The sequence below is a fragment of the Dromiciops gliroides genome, chromosome 4 (assembly GCF_019393635.1).
Source record: "Dromiciops gliroides isolate mDroGli1 chromosome 4, mDroGli1.pri, whole genome shotgun sequence".
Lineage (NCBI taxonomy): Eukaryota > Metazoa > Chordata > Mammalia > Microbiotheria > Microbiotheriidae > Dromiciops > Dromiciops gliroides.
Window position 1 is genome coordinate 489,346,716 of NC_057864.1, and position 22,214 is coordinate 489,368,929.

Below are 22,214 nucleotides of genomic sequence, written 5' to 3' on the forward strand. Positions count from 1 at the left end.
TCCTTCTAAGTCTAAGATTCTACATATTATTGTCCCCATTTTGGAAAAAAAAAAAAGGAAAATAGGAAAATCCCAAGAGGACAAGAATGTCTTGCCTCAGGTCAGAAAATGACTAACTAGCAGAGTCAAAGCTCAAAGCCAATGTTGACATAGCCAAGTTCATTGTCTTTCCTATACACTGTATTGCATCCCGACATGATATTGTAGGGGGAACAAGAAGTCACCACCCTGTTAAACAAATGGTAGAGAGCCATACACAGAGGATGCATTTAAGGAAGGTTTGTAGACTAGAATAAGGTAGAACAGATGTGGCTAAGAGAGGTGTGTCACCTCCCCAAACCCCTTAAATGTAACTAAGCAGATACTCTAGCCACCATACTTTTATCAGGTGAGAATGCCTCTCTGACTGAGTTTCCAAACCAATCAAACAGTAAATGGTATAAACTAGGTGGAAGAAGTAAGTACTTCAAACCACTAAGTGAAAACGAGTGATAAAATGTATTGGAATTAGTTTAAAAAATTATATTCCTCTGGGACTAGGTAGATCAAAGAAGGCTATTCAAGGGGGTTCATTCCAGCAATGTCTTTCAAAGCCAAGCTCCAGGAGGCCTTTAAGAAGACAGACTTCTTATGCCTTATGCCTATAGCAGAGGCCATAAGGGGCAAGGAGGGAGTGAACCCAGAAGGAGTGTTCTCTTCTCTGGCTACCCACCCCCAATGACTGTGTCATTGACAAAACTGAACCATCATCAGGCAGTGCTTTTGGCCAGGAGCCTTGAGAAAGCAAACTGGATCCACTGAGGTAAAGCAGCTCTAGGGAGGGCAGTATCTTAAAGCAACCTCAGGATTCTCCAAGGTCCCTGACCCTCAAGGTCTAGCAGAGAGCTCCATGGAGCAGGAGAACTTTATGGGAACTCCAGGCAGGAGATAAGGACTTCCACCTAAGAAGGAGCTGAGTCACTCCAGGTAGTCTGTATGAAGTATACACATCCTCTCTAAGCTTGAACCCACTCTCCCCTAAATTCAATGAGTACTTGTTGGATAGCATGCCCTACTGTCCTTACCATACTGCCTTAGTAAGCACCCCTAACTAAACGCTAATCAATTCTGATGGGCAAATCAATTTCAAGCCCATAATCAATGAAGAGGACACCAGTGTGGGCCTGTAAGAAACAGTGCTAGAAACATAACCTTGATTCCTCAGAGTTGCCCTAGAACCTTGAGGGGAGGAGTCATTAACCACCCTTTGAGAGAGCTCAGAGAGGGGCCACATTTCAATGAGCATCATGAACTGGAAAATATGCATCCATCCAATTCTGCAATGACCTTCTCATCCCTCCTAGCCTGCTGCTGAGTACTCCTGCTCCAGAAGGGCTGTTTCTTAGGTCATTGTTTGTACTGCTCAGCCTGAGTCTTTTCCAACTGAGAAAGAGGAAGAAAAAGGAAACAAAACAGAAAATGGAACAGGATTAGAATGGTCTCCAGGGGGCCAGGCCACTGAACTGCAGAGGGACAGAGCCTCCATCACAGTTGTGGGAGGCTATGATTTGTACTTGACTCGCTCCAAGGCAGCTGGAGAATCTGGCCCGTGGGTGCTGGCTTGGAAGGACTTCATGAAGACCCTCTGGCAGCAATGTCCAAAGGGTTCCCGCTGGGACTCACAGTTTGCTTAAGTATATGTGTGCATGTCTGTGAGCCCCAAGCAATCACGCGTACTCTGTGTGCTTAGGCCTTGTACACACATGCATGTGTGTATGTTTGTGTCCAGCAGATGCCACAGATCACCAGGAGAGGCATTCATATGTCCATGATTGCATGTGTCTACATGGGCCTTTACATATAGACATGGAGCACATGTTTACAAGCCTGCAGGCCTTTGCATTCACATGCCATACACATGGGCTTGTGGCTATGCATGCATGTGGTCCTGACATGCATGACACATGTGCTGCGTATACCTTTTAGAATGTATTACAGTGTGTGCATTATAGGGGCCCAGCACACACATTTTTGTACATGCTACACATGTTTATACTTTGTGTAAACATGCATACATTCTTATGTTTATTTTGTATAGCATACATGTTCATGTGTGCTGGCCCATGGACACCCACAGGCATGCACACACACCCCTCCCTGCTCTAGACTATGAATGGCTCACTCCCATCTGGCTCCTGGGCAGCACCAGTTTTCCAATGCCACCACAGGCTGCCCTTGCCCAGGCCCATCAGAGGTGACATTGTTTTGCCTTGATGTCATCCAAGCAACTGCTTCCCTGCAGCAGTCATGCTGATGTGACTCGACGGGCTCATCACATCCATTTACTTACCACTGAAAACACCACGAGGGTTCTCTGTCGCTGAGCCCCTATGGTTTGTCACAAGGGATTCTGGCTGGTAGACATCACCCCCGATGACAGAAGGAATTTCCTGAGGCTTCATGACAGCTTCCAATGTAGGAATCTCTGCCTGACCAAAGGCCAGGGCCAAATGGTCAGTCAACAGCAGCTAGACCCCAAATTCTTACCAAACAAGGGCTTCTCAACCTCTCATAGACACTCAGAGGAAGTCTCTCGTGGAAAGCCCCAAGGATCTCATTTGACCCAGGTCTCTAAGGCCAGTTCCTCGGTGACTTGTATAGAGGAACAGAAGGTGTAGGAACTGTGGGTGCAGATGGCCCAAAGCTGGGAGGAACACTAACACCCATCCCATGTAAGGAGCATTAGACTGTTCTGACTGGCCCCAGGGGGCAGGAGAAGCAATGGACAGAAGCATCAAAGAGGAAAATAGCACCCATTAATGGAATGGTATTCATTCCGGCCATCAAGAATTGGGCTGGGCTGTCCCAGGAGATGGCACATTCCCCTTCTCTGAAATCCATCCAGGAGAGACTGGAGAACCACTTGTCTGGTAGGAGATAGAGGGGATTCCAGTTCAGATATGGAGTAGACCAGAAGGCTCTGAAGCTCAGGCTATTCGATGCTGTCATGCTATGTTGTGCTCACACTGGTGCAGGCATAGGCAAGAAGCCAGTATGACACCTTCCTAGCAGAACACGGTGGCTCTGGGAATTGGGAGTTGGCTATTACAAGGTAGCTTCCCCTGTGTGTCTGCTTCTGTTCCCTTACACTCTGCTGTGTCCCCAAGGAGGGTTTGTGCAGGCTCATGAAAGGTGTTAGACACAGGGAGGGCTTCAGGGGGCAGGGTGAGGATTCTTTGTCCCAATTATATCCTTGGCTACACCTTGGGAGGCCCTCCCTGTGATCAGAGGTGGGCCCTCATGAAAACTCACAGAAGCCATCACAGTCTGGCAGAAATCCCCAGGCTGTGGTCTCTACCCCTTCCCACCCACCCCAGTGACCCCCAAAGTATCTGATGGATGTAATTAACAGGGTGCTTGAACACCCACAGAAAAACATAAAGGAGGCTGTTTGGCTTGTGGTGAGGCAGAAATAATTCATGTAAACAACCATGATGGATGACTTCACCTGAGGGAACTTTTAACAAGATTTTCTAGGTCACCATGAGCTTCTCTTGGGGATCCAGCCCTCATCTTTTGCAAGGGACCCAGTTCATTGTATTGTAGATTTAGAAGAGGAAGGCTCCTCAGAGACCATCTCATCCAACCCCCCCATTTTACAGATGAGGAAACTGAGGCAATAGAGTTTTAAGTCATGGGTTGGAGGTCACACACATCCTAAGAATAAGAACTGGCATTGAACCCAGATTATCTGATTCCAAAGATGCTGTGGCACATGACAGCAGCCATTTTTGTTGGAATTCAGGATTCGTGAAAAAAGAAACAAAGTTTCATAAGCTAGAAAGGTATGCTGGGACCAAACTATGATAGACTGTGGAGGACTTTCTCTTTTATCCTGGAGGCAATAGAGAACCAATGACCACGGACTGCTGAATGAGGGAATTGCATAATAAACAGTGAGCTCTCAACATCTTCCCTTTGTCCTTGGAAAGTCATAGACCAGGCCTCTGACTGAGCAGTGTCATGTTCCTTAAGATTAAATACATAAGGTTGACAGGGCTTAGTCTAGGTGAATTTGGCTCAAGTTAATGCTTTCTCTATTGCTGCTAATAAAGGAAGGCGGTGGGGGATATTGCTTCCCTTCCTGTCACCTAGGAGCTTGATGGGGTACTTATAATTGGAGCTGATTGGAGGTGGGGAGGATCGAGGGAGGGTGTGTTTATCTGAGTTGCTCCAAATCAGAAGCTATTTAAACAACACTGTCTTCTTAATCCCTTGCCTATGCAGCCTGGACACACGGTGACATTGGCATCCTCAGATGGGGGTGATGTGCTCAATTCAGGGCAGAGGCTGTTCACGAGTTGACTCTAGGGCTTCTTGACTTCTGCCTGTCTGTTAGGATATGACAGAGCCTGCTCACAGACCCCAGTCTCAGGCCTGTGGCACCCAAGCCAAAGCTGAGTAACCCCCACGGCCCTTCAAAGCCTGTGTGTCACAGTCTACTACTGGCAGGGTCATGGGCTCATAGGCTAAGCTGGAAAAAACCTCCAAGGACACACATTCCAAGCTCCTCACTTTATAGAGGAGGCCTAGCAAAGTTAAGGGACTTAGCCAAGGTCACACAGCTAATACACATTCTAGGGCTTTAATCCAGGTCCAGTGATTCTAGAACCTATAATATAAGAGCAGTGTACAGAGGGGCAAAGGAATCAAGAACCACCCCTTGTGTAGGATATCAGATCCCTAAATGAGTGCCAATTTGGGGTTGAGCTGAGGGTCACAGGTACACTCTGGTGACACTGGGCTTCCCTTCCTTATTGGTGCAGAGATCAGGAAGGGCTCAGCACATGACACCTCCTGCCTCACTTGATGAGCTTAGGCTTCTTTGGAAAATCTCCAGAGAAAATTCTGGACTGGGCAGTGGTCTGGAGTCCAGTGGGGGTGGAACTCCAGAAAGCTCATCTGCTGTTCTTAGAATCCAGGGACTGTTGTGGCAGCCTATCCCCTAGGAACAAGAGCTTAACGTGTTAGCCTGCTAGGAGGAATGCAGATAAACTCTTTATTAAAACATCAGAGCCACATCCTGGGCAGTCCAGCTAGGGGTTCTGGCCCAATGTCTCCTGGAAAGGCTTCCATATTGCAAAGAGCAACCTGTGCGGGGGAATCTCTGCCAGGGTAGTCATAGAGGGCGGGGTTCATTTTCCTGTAAACTCCTCTGGGGAGGAAGCACATGTTTACACTCATAATATCAGCCACTGATATGATAGAGTGCTTTGAATTCTGCAGATTTCCTTTGAGCCTCTCAACAACCCTGAGAAGGAGGTGCTCCAGGGGGGTATGATCCCCAATTTATAGATGAGGAAATGGAGGGTCAAAGAGCCTCCTAACTTGCTTAGGTCACACAACCTCAAGAGTCAGATTTTGAACACAGATCTTTCTCCCTCAAAGTCCAGGGCTCTACTATGTCTCCATGTTCTTCTTTTCCCTTTCATCTTTTGCATTTGTAGCCCCAGATCTTGGCATAATGCCTAACATAGAGTAAGAGCTTAATCAGTATTTTTTTCATTCACTCATTCAGTGCCTGTCATGTGTTAACCACGGTCTTAAGACACTGAGGATAAAAAGACCAAAAAGGGGGACACCTTCACTGTCCTGTACATGCCTGACTGCAGTCTCTCCTCTAGAAGGGGAACTCTGAAGGACAACACCCTTTCTTTGTAAGCCCAGCCTTTAGCAACTTGGATTGTTGACTGACTGGCTAATTTACTACTTAATAAGATACTTTCTAATTGTTTGACTGACTGACTTCCTAGGAAGATACTTTGTGGTTATTTGACTGACTACTAAGGAAGATACTTTGTAACTATTTGACTGACTGACTGACTGACTGACTGACTGACTGACTGACTGACTTACTGACTGACTGACTGACTGACTTCCTAGGAAGATACTTTGTGATTATTTGACTGACTATTTAGGAAGATACTTTCTAATTGTTTGACTGACTACTTAGGAAGATGTTTTGGAATCGTTGGCAAGAGATTACTACAGGGTATGATGGGAGCCAAGGGATTTGAATCCCAGCTCTGCTACCTGCTTTCTGTCTGTCTGGCCTCAGTTTCCTCACCTTAGAATCCAGGGATTGTTGTGGTGACTTATCCCCTAGGAACAAGAGCTTAACTTAATGGTCTCCAAGGTCTCTTTCAGCTCCAAATCTATTATCCCATAATCCCTTCTAGTTCTAAATCTTAGGCTTCAGAGCAAAGTAAAACCAACTCTTCTGCTGCTAAGGCAATAGTTCCTCTTTAGATAGCTCTGAATATTCAGGAACGTTTCTTTATAACCACCCTACATTTGTCCTTTTGCAATAGCCACCTCCTGTGGGGCCCCACGGAACAAGGCCAGTCCCTCAAAAACGAAACAGACACCGCCTAAGTATTCTCTTCTCCAGAATAAATGGCACAGATTCCTTTGGCCAATGCTCATATGACTGGGCCACGATGACTGCCCCCTTGTGGATGCTCTCCAGCTTGTCAATGTTCTCCTTTAAACTGTGGTGGCTAAAGCTGAGGCCCCCACCCCTCCCCTTCTCCAGATGGAGTCACACAAAATGGCTCTGCCCCTCAACCCAGATAGGAGGCCTCTTAAGGTATCCTGTTAACCTCCATTATGGGCCCATTGCTCTAAGACCACAGAGCCTGGGACACAGTAGGCATTTAATAAACGCTTCTTAACTTGACGACATGAATTTCCAAGATGATCGCGCCAGAGCCAGGGAGCTCACTTAGGTGGCTTCAGACAAGGTGATGCCACATCCCCATATGCTTTAGAGCTTGGGGGGGGGTGAGATTCTGTGTGGTGACTAGGACTTAGGACCACCCTCAGATATGGGAGCAATTCTACTTCTGATTAACATGTCCAGTGTCCAGGAGAGGAACACAGGGGAAGGGAAGACTGGTGTTTGGCTGGGTGATTCAGTGGATAGAGTGAGGGACCTGGAGTCAGGAAGACTCAAGGTCAAGACCAGCCTTGGACACTCACTGGTCATGTGACCCTGGACAAGTCACTTAACCCCTCTCTAGCTCTCAAACTTACCTCTCAAGGCTTTATGAAGACAAAAGGACATGATATGTGCAGCACTGGCAAACCTTAAGCATTATTTTTGTTTTGTTTTGTTTTGGTGAGGCAGTTGGAGTTAAGTGACTTGCCCAGGGTCACACAGCTAATAAGTGTTAAGTGTCTTAGGCCGGATTTGAACTCAGGTCCTCCTGACTCCAGGGCTGGTGCTCTATCCACTGTGCCACCTAGCTGCCTTACCTTAAGCATTATTGAAATGCCTGCTGTTATTCTTGTCACTGCCTAGCACACAGCAGGCACTGGATGAATGAATCAAAAGGATTTATTATGTGCTAAGCATGGGGGATATGAATATAAAAGCAAGACAACCCCTGGCCTCACAGAGCTTCCATTCTAATGGGGGATCAACACTATAGGGAAGTGGCATCCAGGGAGGGGCATTTTGGTCAGGGAAATCACCAAATGGTATATGGAGCCTTCAGGGAGCTGACTGACAAATCCTCTTCACCAGAAGCAGAGGCAGAGTTCATTTGACTTTATTTCCTAGTATGAAATCTAAATCTGCCACTCAGGGATTTCAGACACAAACTCACACACACAGACTCTCTCTCTCTCTCTCTCTCTCTCTCTCTCTCTCTCTCTCTCTCTCTCACACACACACACACACACACACACACACACACACACACACACACCCTCCATTGTTCCTGGATCTACTTTCTAGGGCCAAGGAGAATGCATCTCATTCCCCTTCCATGTGACAGCTGACTATAAATAGTTCCACTGACTAGAGTTGTTAGAGTAAGAGATGAAAAGTAGGGGAGGAGTGGGAGAGAAGTGGGTACTTGCATAGCAGCAGAGTGGGTGTCGGCCAAATGACAGGTAGATGATGTGGTCTGTTGAGTGAGTTAATAGATTGACTGATTCATGAATTAATGACATAAGGAAAGATCTGGGATACAGGCAGGGTTTCCCCAGCTCCTGGAAGCCAAGGCCTCACTGCCTCGTGGCTGGCGTTTAACTGTGTCCCTGAAAAGCTGTTTGCAAATAAACCTTTTGTGAATGGAATGTTATTTTAAGGCCACAGCTCGACTTCTTATCTAAGGCCTCTTGGCCCCAGCCTGGTTCTGCCGGTCACCCCATCTGCATTTCTAGTGGCTTACTCATCTTGTTCTGTTGGCCTGCCCTCCTCCCACCCCAATCTGTTCCTGTTTATTCTTGGGATGTCGATACTCTGGCTGCTGCCTCACCATTTCAATGGGTTCTGAACTAACCTGGCTACTGAAAATGTTGGATCTTGTTGTTTATTCTTCATTCCCAAAGAGGATCATGACATTGGGAGATGACGTCCTGACTTGCACTGAATGAGGGGGAAATGTGCAAAGTCACCAGCCTCACTCTCTCCTCCAGAGCCATCTGGATCCAGTGGCAAGGTATACATCAGACCTCCCTCACTTAAATCCAATTCAGTGCAAGTCAGGACATCACCTCCCAATGTCATGGTCATCTTTGAGAATAAGTGACAAACAACAACAATGAATAATAATAGTACCTGTCTCCCAGGGATGTTATGAGGACCAAATGAGTTTGTAGAAAGTTTTCCAAACCTTAATGTGCTATGGAAATGCTGCGTAGTTGTCATCATGGTAGTAGTTGTAGTGGTTGTGGTATTGTTATAGAGAACTTGGAGGCAGAAGGATCTGGGTTCAAATGTCACCAGAGACACTTAGGAGACCCAATAGAAATCACATAGTCACTCTGATTCCTAGTTTTCCCATCTGTAAAATGGAGATGATAGTTGCTGTGGTACTTTCAGCATAGTGTTGTCAAGAGGTTCAAATAAGATAATGAATGCAAGGAACTTCCCACCACTTAAAGCACTTTGTCAATGCCATGGAGAGGGGGAGGGATCAGAGCTATGATATAATTGGTGTAGGGAGTCTGAGTGAGGAAACGCCCCTCCTTCCCTTGCAGATGGCACTTGTCCCATAAATTATAGCATTAAAGAATTGTCTATGTCACTTTGTATAATAACAATGTCTATTGCTGCTTCTGCTACTACCATTACTACATCTGTATTATCTGCTTACATATAAACTCAAAGTGTGGGTTCTCTGGTATTTTGGCAGATTGTATATAGAATGCCGTGTACTACATAATGCTGGGATGGAAGGATGGAAGAGGTATTTCATATCCTTTATAGGATAACTGTTACAACAGGCTTTGATCATAGGGAAAGAATTAATTCTATGCAGGGCTAGTGTACTAGGCCCTTTGTTAGGTAGTAGGGAGACAAAGACAAAAATGAACCGGCCCCTGCCCTCAGGGAGTTTATCTCCCCAAGGGGCCATTAAAAAAATTCCTGCCTCAGGCATAAGATTGCTAAGGGGCTGGCCGACCACATTTCTCTATCCATGTTTCTGTCCTTCTTTGACAGATGTGCCCAGATGCTGGTGAAGCATGGTGCCAAGGTAAACCAACTGAGCATTGAAGGCCAGGAAAGCCCCCTTCATGTTGCAGCGAAGCATGGCCTAGCAGATCATGTGCTCCTGTACCTACAACATGGGGCCAGTGTGGACACCAGGAATAGCCACGAAGAGACACCTCTCAGCGTGGCTTGTGGCCAAGTCCAGGAGCCCCATGGCCAGGAACCCTACTTGGAAGTGTGCCGCCTGCTACTGCGCCATGGTGCAGATGCCAATGCCACTGATGAGGAAGAGAAGAGTCCCCTCCACAAGGCCTGCAAGAATGCCAGCCACCGCTTGGTCCAGCTGCTGCTACAGAACCAGGCCAAGGTGAATGTTTTTGACTACAGCGGCATCTCCCCCATGGCCTGTGTCCTGCAAACTGCCTCCTTCAAGAGGGAGTGTAGGCCCCATCAGACAGTGCAGACACTCCTCAACCACGGCTCCCAGAGGATCTGGCCCGGGGCTTTTGAGAAGGTATGTCCTGCAGAGCTGGCTGGATCCACCAGCCATCTGTCTCCAAGGTGTCTAGACTTCAAGACCGGTAGGAGTCAATAGTATTGACTGAATTAATCATAGATTCAGAACAGGAAACAGCCTTCCGAGGCTCATCTAGTCCAACCCCTTCATTTTACAGAGGAGGAAACCGAGGTTCAGAGAGATGTCCCCAGCACAGCGAGTCCTCCATACACAACATGTGATTTTAAATGTTCATTCAGTGAATGGGCCTGAATTCAGGGGGAGAAAATGTCAGCATCATCTGCTGGGGTGGATGTTGGGCTACAGTAAGAGAGGCGGTAAGGAATGAGGAAGGACTATCCCTCTGCAGGAATAAGGAGCTAAACAATGAATGGCCTCTCTGTATTTCATATAATGCTTATGATGACTCTGTGAGGGAGACGCTAGGGATAGTACAAAGAATAGGAGATTCAGTGTTGGCCTTGAAGGAGGGAAGACTGGAGTTCGATCCTGCCTCAGGCACTTATGAGCCCCCTGATTCTGGGCAAGTCACTTAACATATCAAGGCCTGTTTCCCCATATGTAAAATGAGAAGGTTGGACTAGCTGGCCTCTGAAGTCTTGTCCAGCTCTGGAACAGGGCCCAGTGTCTCATGGAGACCAAGGATGACAGGTAGCACACAGTGACAGTGTCCTCAGGCTTGGCCCCACAGCCGCCAATACAAAATAATTCCCTGGTGACAAAGAGCGACACCAACTTTGACTTGGTCATGGCGGAGTGAGTGGCAGGATTTCCCCTAGAGAGATGGCTCATCAGTCAAGGTTCAGCCAACCCAGCAGCTGATCAGAGCCTCCACACTGCTAAGGTGGCTCCATGGACAACTTGAGCCCCCAGGGCCAGTGTGTCCATGCCCAGGAGAACAATGTAACATCAAAGAACATGCTGTCTGTGGCCAATAGCAAGACTTTAAATAGATTCAAGGAGTCACCCATGGTGCTCTGAATTACTGAGGTCAAAGGTTTCCCAGACACTACATGGCACAGATTGGAGGCTTGTGGCTCCCACACAAAGGGAAACAGCCAAAAGGGCAGTTCATGGGCTCACGTGGCATGAGTCTGAGTTATGTCATGGCTCACAAACGGCTGAGATGGCCATGCCAGGCTTCTCTGCCTCTGTGACTCCAGACATTCCCAGTCTGGGGCCAACAGGGCAGCTGCACTGGGGTCCAGGAGACCAAGAAAGCCCTTTGGAAGTGGACAGTTTACTTATAGGAAATAAGATAGACTTCAGTGGAGCAATGGGATTAACAAGGAGTGGCTCCCCACCACAGCAAGTCAACAGAAGGGTGGGAACATTGACCTAGAAGGCCAAGGACAGATACACACACACACACACACACACACACACACACATACCTGTTGTCTCCTTTCTTCTTCCCTAACCTTCTTGTGTGTCCTGGACCCACTTGGCAAGCTACTGAAGCCTTAGGATTCTTTCTCAGAATAATATCTTTAAATGCATGGAATAAAATAGATAGGACTCCAAAGGAAACCACTTATACTGAAATATGGTTATTAGGGTTTTTTAAATGAGTATACGGACCTCAGGTTAAGAACCCCTGCTTCAGGGAGAGTTGGTTTTCTGGTCACAAACACCCCACCCCACCCCCCAGCAGATGTTGGTCGTCTTGCTATGAGAGTACATCTATTCTAGAAGTCTGCCGGATGCTTAATTAATTGAATTTCTCATTCAACCATACAAAGTTAAAGCTGGAAGAGACCATAGAGATCACCTAGTTTAACTCTATCATTTTTCAAATGAAAAAACTGAAGCCCCGAGAGGACATGTGGCTCACCTGAAGTCACACAGGAAGCTCACGGGATTTCGATTTTACTAAAGAGGCTGTGTGATCCCTTCTCTCCAGTCTGGCCCCATCACTGTCTAAGATAAGGAAGGTCTGGTCATGGACTGGTGAGAATTTAGACATCTGCAAGGGGAGGGAAGAGGCTTCAAGAAATCAGCTCATGTGACTCTCATTTTTTCAACAAAACTTAAGTCCAGAGAGAAACTAAATCACATGCCTCAAGTCAAAGAGCAACAGAGCCAGGCTAAAACCCACATCTCTGGACTCTCATTACTAATCATCATAACTGGCATTTACATAGCATTGTAATGTCTATTCTCTCCTTTGAGTCTCCCATTTTACAGAGAAAGCAACTGAGGCCCAGAGAGATTAAGTGACTTGCCCAGGGTCACACAGCTAGTGAATATCAGAGGTGAGACTCTAAGCACAGGGTTCTTTATACAGTACTGGGCCCTGAAAATGATACAATCATATGTTAGGGAAGCAGTGTGTAGTGGAAAGAATGTTGGTCCTATAGTCAGAGGCTCTGTGTTTAAAGCCTGACCCTACCCTTGCAAGTTCAATCAAGGCTTTCCTATCTCTGGGCTCAGTCTCCTCACTGTAAAATGAAGGGGGTGGGACTAAATGACCTCTGATGCCCCTTCCAAGTCTACATTTCTAAACTTGATTTGCATTTCAAAGGGGTTCTCTGGTTGGATAGAATTAGGTCAGCCAGAGTCAGAACTGGTCATTCTCATGCCTGGGACAGGAAGGCATGACAGGTGGGCTCAGATCAACTTTTTAAGATCAATTCAGAGGGCAGCTAGGTGGCACAGTGGATAAAGCACTGGCCCTGGATTCAGGAGGACCTGAGTTCAAATCCAGCCTCAGACACTTGACACTCACTAGCTGGGTGACCCTGGGCAAGTCATTACCCTGCAAAAAAAAAAAATTAAAAAAAGATCAATTCAGCTTAGGGTGGGACAGGACCTTACACCTATGGGACAACAGCACCCTATGCCAAGAAAAAGGGGGAGGGCCAAAGCATCTAGACACTGTACAGCCTAATCCAGAAGGAGACAGACACTGTGAGGCAAGGAGTGTGTGTGGGGTGGGGGGGGTGGGGGGGCGGGGGGGGGGAATCTCAGGAGCTTGCTGACCTCAGGGTCACAAAGACATGAATTTAAACCCCATCTTTGACATATAATGACTGAGTGACCCTGATGGGTAAGACACTTACCCAAATCTCATTGGCTAAAACAGCTATAATTGGAAAGAAAGGAGCCAATCTGCCTTGGTAGAAGAAGTTGTTTGCTAGAAGCTCCTTCTATTAATGATTTTTTTAAATCTTCCTAATTAGGTGCTGGACTTAGTTTGGGGAATTTTTTGTTAGTTTTTTTGTGGGGTTTTTTTGTCTGCTGAACAAACACAAGTACTATTAGCACCCTACAAATTTTGACACCCTGAGGCAAAGCTCCAGTTACCCCACCCTGGTTATGGCTCTGCATCAGCAGTACTCAAAAACAACCAAGGACTAGAATGGTTAAAATCAGGCTGCTGGCTGAGGGCTGTGCTTTTTTCTCCCTTGGAGAGGGAGCTGGGAAACTCATAAATACCTTAGCCCTGATTTCCTTGTTCTCATTTGATCCCTCCATCTACATCGAAAACAATGTGCCTGTGTGATTTCTCCCCTCAATTTTCTTTCTGCCGCCTCATTAGCTGGAGAGAGTGTGTGTGAGCACTAATGACAGCAGCATGTCAGGAGAACGTGGCCAAAGCAGCTCCAGCTCAGCTCCCCAGCAGACAGAAGGGGGAGGGGGAAAAGGAAGCAGGAGAGGGGGAAGGGGGAAGAGGGGGAGCAGATGGGGGAGGGGGAAAAGAAGAAGGGAAGGGGAGGGAAAGAGGAGGAAGAGGAGGAGAGGGAAGGACGGGAAGAGGAGAAGGAGGAGGAGAAGAGGAGGAAGAAGAAAAAGAGGAGGGGGGAGGAAGAGGAGGAGGAGGAGACAGAAGAGGAGGAAGGAGAAGAAGAGGAGGAGGAGGAGGAAGAGGAGATGACAGCAGAAAGGTTTAGACTGTGTTGGCTTGAAAGTAATAAAGGCATCCAGCCAGCTGCCTGGCAAAGCTGGGCAGGGGTGGGGGTGGGGTGGGAGTGGGGGTAGAGATGATGCAGGTTGGGGGTTGGAGGGGGCAGGAGAACCAGGGAGCCCCAGAGAAGTGGAACAGAGAAGAGACAGAAAATGAATTCCTGAAGACAGACAATAAGACTTGGTCACAGTCTAGAGCCTCAGGGAGGGGAGGGAAGGGAGGGCTTCTACTCTCCATGGATTTCTTGTCACTGAGGAAGGCAACCATGGGATGGGGGGAGGGCAGAGAAGGAGGTGACACTGTGTTATGTGAGGGCTATGAGAGCCATTCAGTTTTTTACTCAGTCAGTGGGTGGAGAGCCTTTGGGGAACACTGGAGGTGTCGCCTTATCAAGGAACAGTGGCCGGGAGCTTAAAACCAACTGTAATACCAGAAAAAATCCTACCAATAACTAGAATGAGGTGACTGGAGCTTTGCACCAGGAGGTCCAAATGTAGAGGATGCTGAAAGCACTTATGCTCCTTCAGTAACATAGTGCAAAGAAGTGTGGATCTGGGGGCAAAGGACCTGGGTTCAAATCCTGCCTCTGATTCTTATGACCTGTGCAACCTTAGGCAAATAAATAATCTCACCTTCCTGGGGCCCAATTTCCTCATTTGTAAAATGGAGAAATTGGACCAGATAAAATCTAAGGTCCCTTCCAGATTTAGATCCATGATCCTAATGATCTGTGTATCGTTGGACAAGTTGATTCAACTCTGTGGTACTTGGTTTCCTCGTTTGTAAAACGGTGTGGTTGAACTCAATTATGGTCTCTTCTAGGTATAAATCTGTCTGTCTCTGCCTCTGTCTGTCTTCTCGGTCTCTCTCTGCCCCGCCTTCACGTGTCACATAAAAGGGATTAGCCTTGTTCTGTTTGGCCCCTAAGGGCAGAACCAAACATCAGGATGCAACCACGCTGCTTCTCCACACCAAATCAGGAGAAAACACAGAGATACCCTGAGTTCTTTCTGAGATCTTAGAAAACTGAGTCCAGAGCAATGTACACTGTCCTCCCTCAGGCTAACTCCCTCCAGCCAATACCTCTCTCCTTCCCTGCCTCTGATTCTCTGTGATGTTAGCCATACTGGGTCCTCCTTGGCATCTAGCACACTGTCAGGGTTCCTCCCGAAGACTTTGTGTCCCAGCTGCATTGGGGGTTGGAAGTGGATGGGGATGATCGGCTCCCTGCCATTTCACAGAATCGCTGGGGTGGAAGGGAGCTCAAAGGCCTGGCCCCATCCACCGCGCCCCCCAACACCCTGACAAAAATGGGCATCCAACCACTGGTGGAAATCTCCAGAAAGGAGGCGTCCCTGCCTCCTGGGACAGCTCTCCCTGACATCTAGCCTCAATTTGCCTCTTTGCAACTTGCACCCATTACAGTCGGCTTCACCACTGGGGTCAAGCAGAGCTGATCTAATCTCTCCTGCACGTGACAACCTTTAAACACTTGGACCCTCAGATTCTTCTCTTTTCCAGGATCATCATTCCCAGCAATGAATGGTCATATGACTCAAGCTGAAAATCTTTTGCCATCCTCATGGTCCCCTTCTGGGCATTCTCCGGCACATCAATGTCCTTAGACTACGGGGGCCCAGACTCCAAACTTGCCCTGAGTGGGACCAATTAGACGATGGGGACCATCACCTCCTGGGGCCGCCAGGTGGCACTGTAGTGCCTGGAATCAAGAAGACATCTTCCAGAGTTCAAGTCCATTCTCGGATGCTTTCTTACTAGCTGTGTGACCCTGGGCAAGTCACTTAACTCTCTTTGTCTCAGTTTCCTCCTCTGTAAAATGATCTGGAGAAAGAAATGGTCAACCACTTCAGTATCTTTGCCAAGAAAATCCCAAATGGGGTCACAGAGAGTTGGATGTGAATGAAACAACTGAACAATAGTCACCTCATTATTTTAGAGGTGACCCCTGTCTCTCTTTATGCAGCTTAAAATTCCCCTAGGTCCCTCCCCACACCCTACATGCCCATTGCCATGGCATGCTTTTGGCTCATATTGAGTTTGCGGTCCATTAAGTCTCCCAGATCTTTTCCAAACAATTTCCCAACCATGCTTCCCCCATATTGGACTTGTCAAGTCAGGGTTTTTAACCCAAGGATAAGGCTTTCCCTTTTTCTTTTACCTGACCTTGGAGAGCTTATGGTAAGGTAATTCTCTCTACAAAAATTGATCAGACCCTTCACTGCAATTTATAATTAAGAAAGTTGCCTGGAGTACTGCCAGGTCAAAAAAAAAAAAACGCCCAGGGTCACACAATTAACAGATGTCCCAGGCTAGACTTGAACCCAGGCCTTCTCAGCTCCAGAGTCATCTTTATGTCTACCTCTCCAAGAGATGACATTTACCCCTATTTAATTTCATTTCTGATTTAACCCAATCCTAAACCCAATATCCAATATGTTAACTCCCCCTCCCAGCTTTGTGTCACTTGCCAATTTGAGGGTCTTGTTTTGGGATACTTTCATTTGAGTCATGGATAGAAATGTTAGAAAGCACAGATCCCCAGGGCATTCCATTGGAGACCTCCTGCCAACCTGAGCTGGAACCACTAAGTACTACTGCTCTTTGAGGTTGGCTATCCAGCCAATATGGAATCCACTGAAATTTAATCTTGCCTATTGCACACATCTCCATCTTCCCCTTCAGAAAAGCAGGAAAGACTTTGTCATTCAGGATCTCAATCTTTCATTTCCATTGGACACTCCCCCTCCCACCCACCCCAAAGATGCCTCCACAAAACAGCTAAGCCATTTTCTTGAACTCTTCCAAAAAACAGGTCCTGAAGTCTTGTGCATCCACCCCAGAAGTCATTGGGATCCTTTTCAACTCCTACTCAAAGCTCCGGGTCTCAGAGAAGTGGAAAGAAGTAATTCCTGAGGAAGTGTTTCAGGTAAGAAAGAGGTTTCCTTCCCCTCCCCCCCCCAAGTATTCCCTTCTAGGGTCCAAAAATATTCCTCAAAGAATTCATTTCCCCTGAGGCCAAATTGCTTATGGAATCTGGTGGATCAATATCATCCAAGTAAACTTAAAACCAACTATCTGTTAGATGTCAGGAGCAACAAACTGAAAGATGGACTGATTTTTATCTAGAACTTCTCTCCTGGCTACTTCTCCTTAAAGAAAGAGGTCTACTACTACTACTACTACTACTACTACTACTACTACTACTACTACTACTACTACTACTACTACTACTACTATTACTACTACTACTACTACTACTACACTTTTCTTAGTACTCTCAGGTTTACAAAGGGCTTTACACATATCATCTCACTTGATGCTCAAAATAGCTCTAGGAAATAGGTGCTATTGTGATCTTCATTCTCTCTGGCCCCCCAGTTCCTTCATCTACAAGATTAAGGAGACATATCATCCCTATATGGCATTCCAATAGGAACTGGAGTGAGTCCAACAGGTATTACTCTATCATACTATGTTCATCTCTGGGCATCACAGTTTAGGAAGATCATTGATGATGTGGGGGATGTTGAGAGGAGGGCAAGCAGGATGAGGAAGGATCTTGATGCTGGATGAACAGTGGTTGGGAGCTGGGATTATTTATCCCAGAGAAGTGAAGACTCCAGGGGAACAAATCAGCTAACTTCAGGTGCCTGAGGGACTGTCTAAGTCTATTACAATGGCAGTTTCTTTTTTCAGCTCAGGGAAGGGTTGAATGGCCAACAAAGTGCTTTCTAACTTTAAAATTTGGTGATCCCATTTTACAGGGAAGAGTCAAGGAGGAGAAAGTACAGCTAATCAACATTGCAGCTAAGATTTGCACCCAGGCCTTCTGAGAAATTCAAATGCTTTTTTCAATATTATGTCAATATCACCATTTTTTACATTTCCCCCCCACCACCACCACCACCAATTTTTTAGAGTAGACCTGTGATCTCACTGGCATAGCAAACTTCCCATATGAAGAAACTCCCACTGCTAGTGAAGGCCACTTTAGAGTACCTCCTTTGTCACTTATAGTCTTAGAGGGGTGTATGAGTCACTGGGCAGGTAAGTGACTTGTCCAGGGTCACACAGCCAGACTATCTGTAACACATGGTCTAACCAATTCAAACAGACTTTCCTGTTGCACTTAGTTAAAGTAGCTTTTGATTTGTTGATTGGTTCAAAGGAGGTACCCAAGACTTGTTCACACCTAGCTCTCACCTCTGGCTGACTGAAATATGGTTTCACTGGATAAAGGTAGCAGAGCTAATTGGGGCAGGTAATTTACAGCCTTCCACCTCAAAAGCAGGTATCAGAAGCAGGGATTAAGCCAGGTCTCTAATTCTTTAATCTTTTTTTTTTTTTTGGCAGGGCAATGGGGGTTAAGTGACTTGCCCAGGGTCACACAGCTAGTAAGTGTCAAGTGCCTGAGGCTGGATTTGAACTCAGGTCCTCCTGAATCCAGGGCCGGTGCTTTATCTACTGCGCCACCTAGCTGCCCCCCAGGTCTTTAATTCTAAAGCAAGTTCTCTATGAAATATGCTATGCTTCCTTTCATCCATTGCACCATAAAGGACTTTTTTCCCCCAACATTTTAAAAGCCTTTTGGACTGGTAATCTAGAGACTGAGGTTTGAATCATATCTTGAAAATGTTATGACTCCAGTTTATTGATGAACATCACATATGACCTTTCTGTAGAGGGAGGCATGTATAAAATATCAGGTTTCTTTTGGCTAAAGAACACCACACACCCTTTAGATAAATAAATAAGCATTACTAAGTCCTTGGTGTGCGCCAGGCACTGTGCTAAGCCCTGGAGATCCAAATAAGGACAAGTAAGACAGTCTTTGCCCTAAAGCAGCTTCTACCGAAAAGGGGGCCAGGTAAGCTTGCTATCAAGGAGGTAGAGAGGAAATCTAGAAACGGAGGTGAGTTAAGAGTGAAGTGAGAAAGGCTGGGTGAGTGAGCCCTGTGGGAAATGGTGGTTGTGTCTGGCTCTCACCAATCAGGGAAGTTGAATCAGGGCAGAGGCCTCTCCAGGGTGGGGAGGCAGGTAATGAAATGATGAACTCTGGAGCCAGTATGAGAAACACAGTCCTGAGGACCATAGCTCCATCCCCCTTCCTAACCAGAACAGAAACCTGCCCTGACCTGTGACTCTCCTCTGCTTTCCAGATGCATCAGTCTTTTTACCAGTCTCTCTTCACGCTATCTCACACCCCTCGGTGTCTGCAACATCTGTGCCGCTGTGTCATCCGCAAACACCTTGGCAGCAAGTGCTGGTCCCTCATTCCCCGGTTGCCTGTGCCAGAATCTCTGCAGCATTATCTCCTGCTGGAGATAGAGGGTTTGTTACTCTGAGCGGTCAGAGGGATGTGGGGCCACTGAGGCTCTAGAGTTTATTGTGAAATTACTTTCATTTCCAAGCTCGTGTTTTCCCATGGTCAGTAGCCCATGAGAGACCACAGCCCTGGATTGTTCAGGAGCTTCGAAATGGGTCAACAACCCAGAATAAGTCAAACCCCCCCCCCCAATTCATTAAGACCATCACTACCCAAAGCAGTCCAACAGTACTAGAAATGGACATTTCCATGAGGAAGAGAAAAGCAATTGCTCTATCAACAACCATTTGTGGAGGGCTTACTCTGCTTGGTAGGTAGGGCATTGTGCTAAGTCCTGAGGATGCAAAGAAAATAGTTCTCCCCTCAAGGAGTTTGTATTCTAATGAGGGGAGACACCACATACATACTTAGGTCTATACAAGATAGCTTCTACAAGCACTTGGAGTGGGGAGGATCACAGTGAAGAAGAGGGGGTCTGGGGTGGCTTCCAGCCTCAGACTGGCAATCGTCAGGGCTGTCTTCACCAGATTCTTACTCTAACTTTGAGGCTGAAGTGACCCATGAACCCCCTAGCCCTTACCTAAAGAAGTCTGCACAGTAATAATCTCTGGCATTTACATGGCCCTCTGAGGTTACAGAGGGTGATACATACATTATTGCCTTTGATTCTCACACCCGCCCTGTGGGGTTAGCGCTATTACTTGAACCATTTTACAGAAAAGGAAACTGAGGCTCAGGGACACACTACTTCAGGGTTGGAGCCAGACCTCCTGACTTCCAGTCCAGCCCTTTACCCATCCCACGAGGCACCTGGGGCTTTCCTTAGGCACAGGGTTCATCACTTCATCACTTTTCCACATCTTGATAGAGATTCTGCTCTACCCTTGTTCACCTAAGATACAGATCACAGAGAAAAAGGATGAACAAGGGTCCCAGATAAAGGCAGCCAGGTAGCCCAGCTGTCCCACTAACATTGGACTCTGGCCAATGGTAGGCCTGGGTTGATGTTAGCCAGAAATGGAGGGAAAACCTGAATTCACTTCAATCTAATGAGCATTTAATAAATGCTTACGCTGTCAGAGCCCTGAGAGGTAGGAGGACTCCAACCCATGGACCCTGGGATAGTTTCTGAACCTCTCTATACTATAGACACTTTGAAACAATTGTGGGGGAGATAGAGAGGATGCCAACCTGCATTGGTAGGAGAGTTTCCTGTTCTAGAGAAATCACAAGACTCATCCCTATTCCTTGCCCTGTGATGGGATCAAAGAGCTAGAGCCAGAAGGAATCTTAGAACCCACTGAGTCCAAGGAAAGTGAGGTCCACTGAGGTGAAATGACTTGCCCAGGGTCACAATACTAGTAAGTGGAATTCAAGGCCAGATCTCATGACTTCAAGTCTAGTGCTCAATCCACTCCACCAAGAAGTCAGGCAATCTGATAGGTGTTAAGGAGACAGAGAGAAAAATACCCCAGCCCAAAGTTCTTGCTCAAGGATCTTTTCTGAGTTGGTAGAGGGCAGGGCTTTTTGTATATATAGCCCTAGAATCTTGCCCAATTCCTAGCACATAGTAGGTGCTTAATAAATGCCTACTGATGGATTGAAGAAGTTAGGGATTTTAAAGCACTGGAAGGAAGAAGCAGGGAATGCATTTGAGGCATAGGGACAGCCTGTGCAAAGACATGGGGGCTGGAAGTCAAAAGTTCAAGGAAGAACTAGTGGCCAGTTTGACAGGAATGTGGTCATCTGATCAAAATAAGTTTGTTTTTATCTTCATTAATTGTGTCCATGAGATCTTGTGGCTTTTTTTCAGGGAGTCTGATACTGAGAAGAATGTAGGAATGTCTTTAAAGGGAAATGGCAGGGGCAGCTAGGTGGCGCAGTGGATAAGAGCACCGACCCTGGATTCAGGAGTACCTGAGTTCAAATCCGGCCTCAGACCCTTGACACTTACTAGTTGTGTGACCCTGGGCAAGTCACTTAACCCCAATTGCCTCACCAAAAACAAAAACAAAAAACAAAAAACAAAGGGAAATGGCAGTCCATGTTTTAAAGTGAGTTTTAAAGACCAGGCTGAAAGGTTTGCCTTTGATCTCAGAGGCAATGGGGAGGTTCTTTGAGCAGGAAAGGAAGAAAGGAAGCTGCCATTTACTCAGCTCCCTCTCTGTGCCAGGCTTTGTGCTAGGGCACACAACTTCCTCCCAACTAAGGCACTGGGAGGGGATACAAAGACAAATGAAGCCCCTGCCCTCAGGGAGCTTGCAGTCTAACCCCAAGACAATGTAAAAATGAATCAATGACCTGGAGGAATCTGTGGACCTCAGGGAGACCACCTGAGCAAAGACTGGGAGCCAGAGATGGGGTGTTGTGGAGGGGTGATGGCTTGCCTTTGAATGACAGGGAGGCAATCTAACTCAATTCAATTCAACTCCACATTTATTAAGCCCCCTACTGTGTGCCAGGCACTATTCTAAGCCCTGGAGACAGAAAGCCAAATATGAATAGTCCTTTCCCCCAAGGAACCAAATTCTATTGCAGCAGGAGCAGAGTGAAGAACACCATTGGGAAGCAGAAGGTGTGAATGCGGATCCTTCTCCTGTTAGTGGTCCTGTGGCCTTAGGCATCTCTTCTTCCCTCTGGGCCTCACTTTCTTACCCTGTAAAATGAGGGCCTTGGAGTAGAGTCAAGCATAGCACAGAGTGCATTGAGGAGGGAGAGAACATCGTAGAGGACTTCACTGGGAGATGAAACCTTAGATGAACCTGGAAGGTTCTGCTAGTTCTGGCTCACATTTATATGGTGATTTAAGGTCTAGAAACCACTTCACAAATATTATTTCATGTGATCCTTATAGCCAGCCTGGGAGGTAGGTTCTATTATTACCCCCATTTTACAGATGAGGAAACTGGGGCAGACAAAAGGTAAGTCACTTGCTTAGAGTCATACAGCTAGTAAGTAT

At 46.7% G+C, this 22,214-nt stretch overlaps 1 protein-coding gene across 1 annotated transcript in view; it reads left to right on the top strand.

Moving 5' to 3' along the window:
* Positions 1–19,274, top strand: part of ASB18 (ankyrin repeat and SOCS box containing 18) — a 37,461-nt gene extending 18,187 nt beyond the window's left edge. Inside the window, exons 3-5 of the mRNA XM_043999625.1 lie at positions 9,494–9,998; positions 16,742–16,855; positions 19,089–19,274. Of these exons, the coding sequence (XP_043855560.1) occupies positions 9,494–9,998; positions 16,742–16,855; positions 19,089–19,274 (805 nt within the window). The remainder of the gene's footprint in view (positions 1–9,493; positions 9,999–16,741; positions 16,856–19,088) is intronic.
* Positions 19,275–22,214: the final 2,940 nt, after the last annotated feature.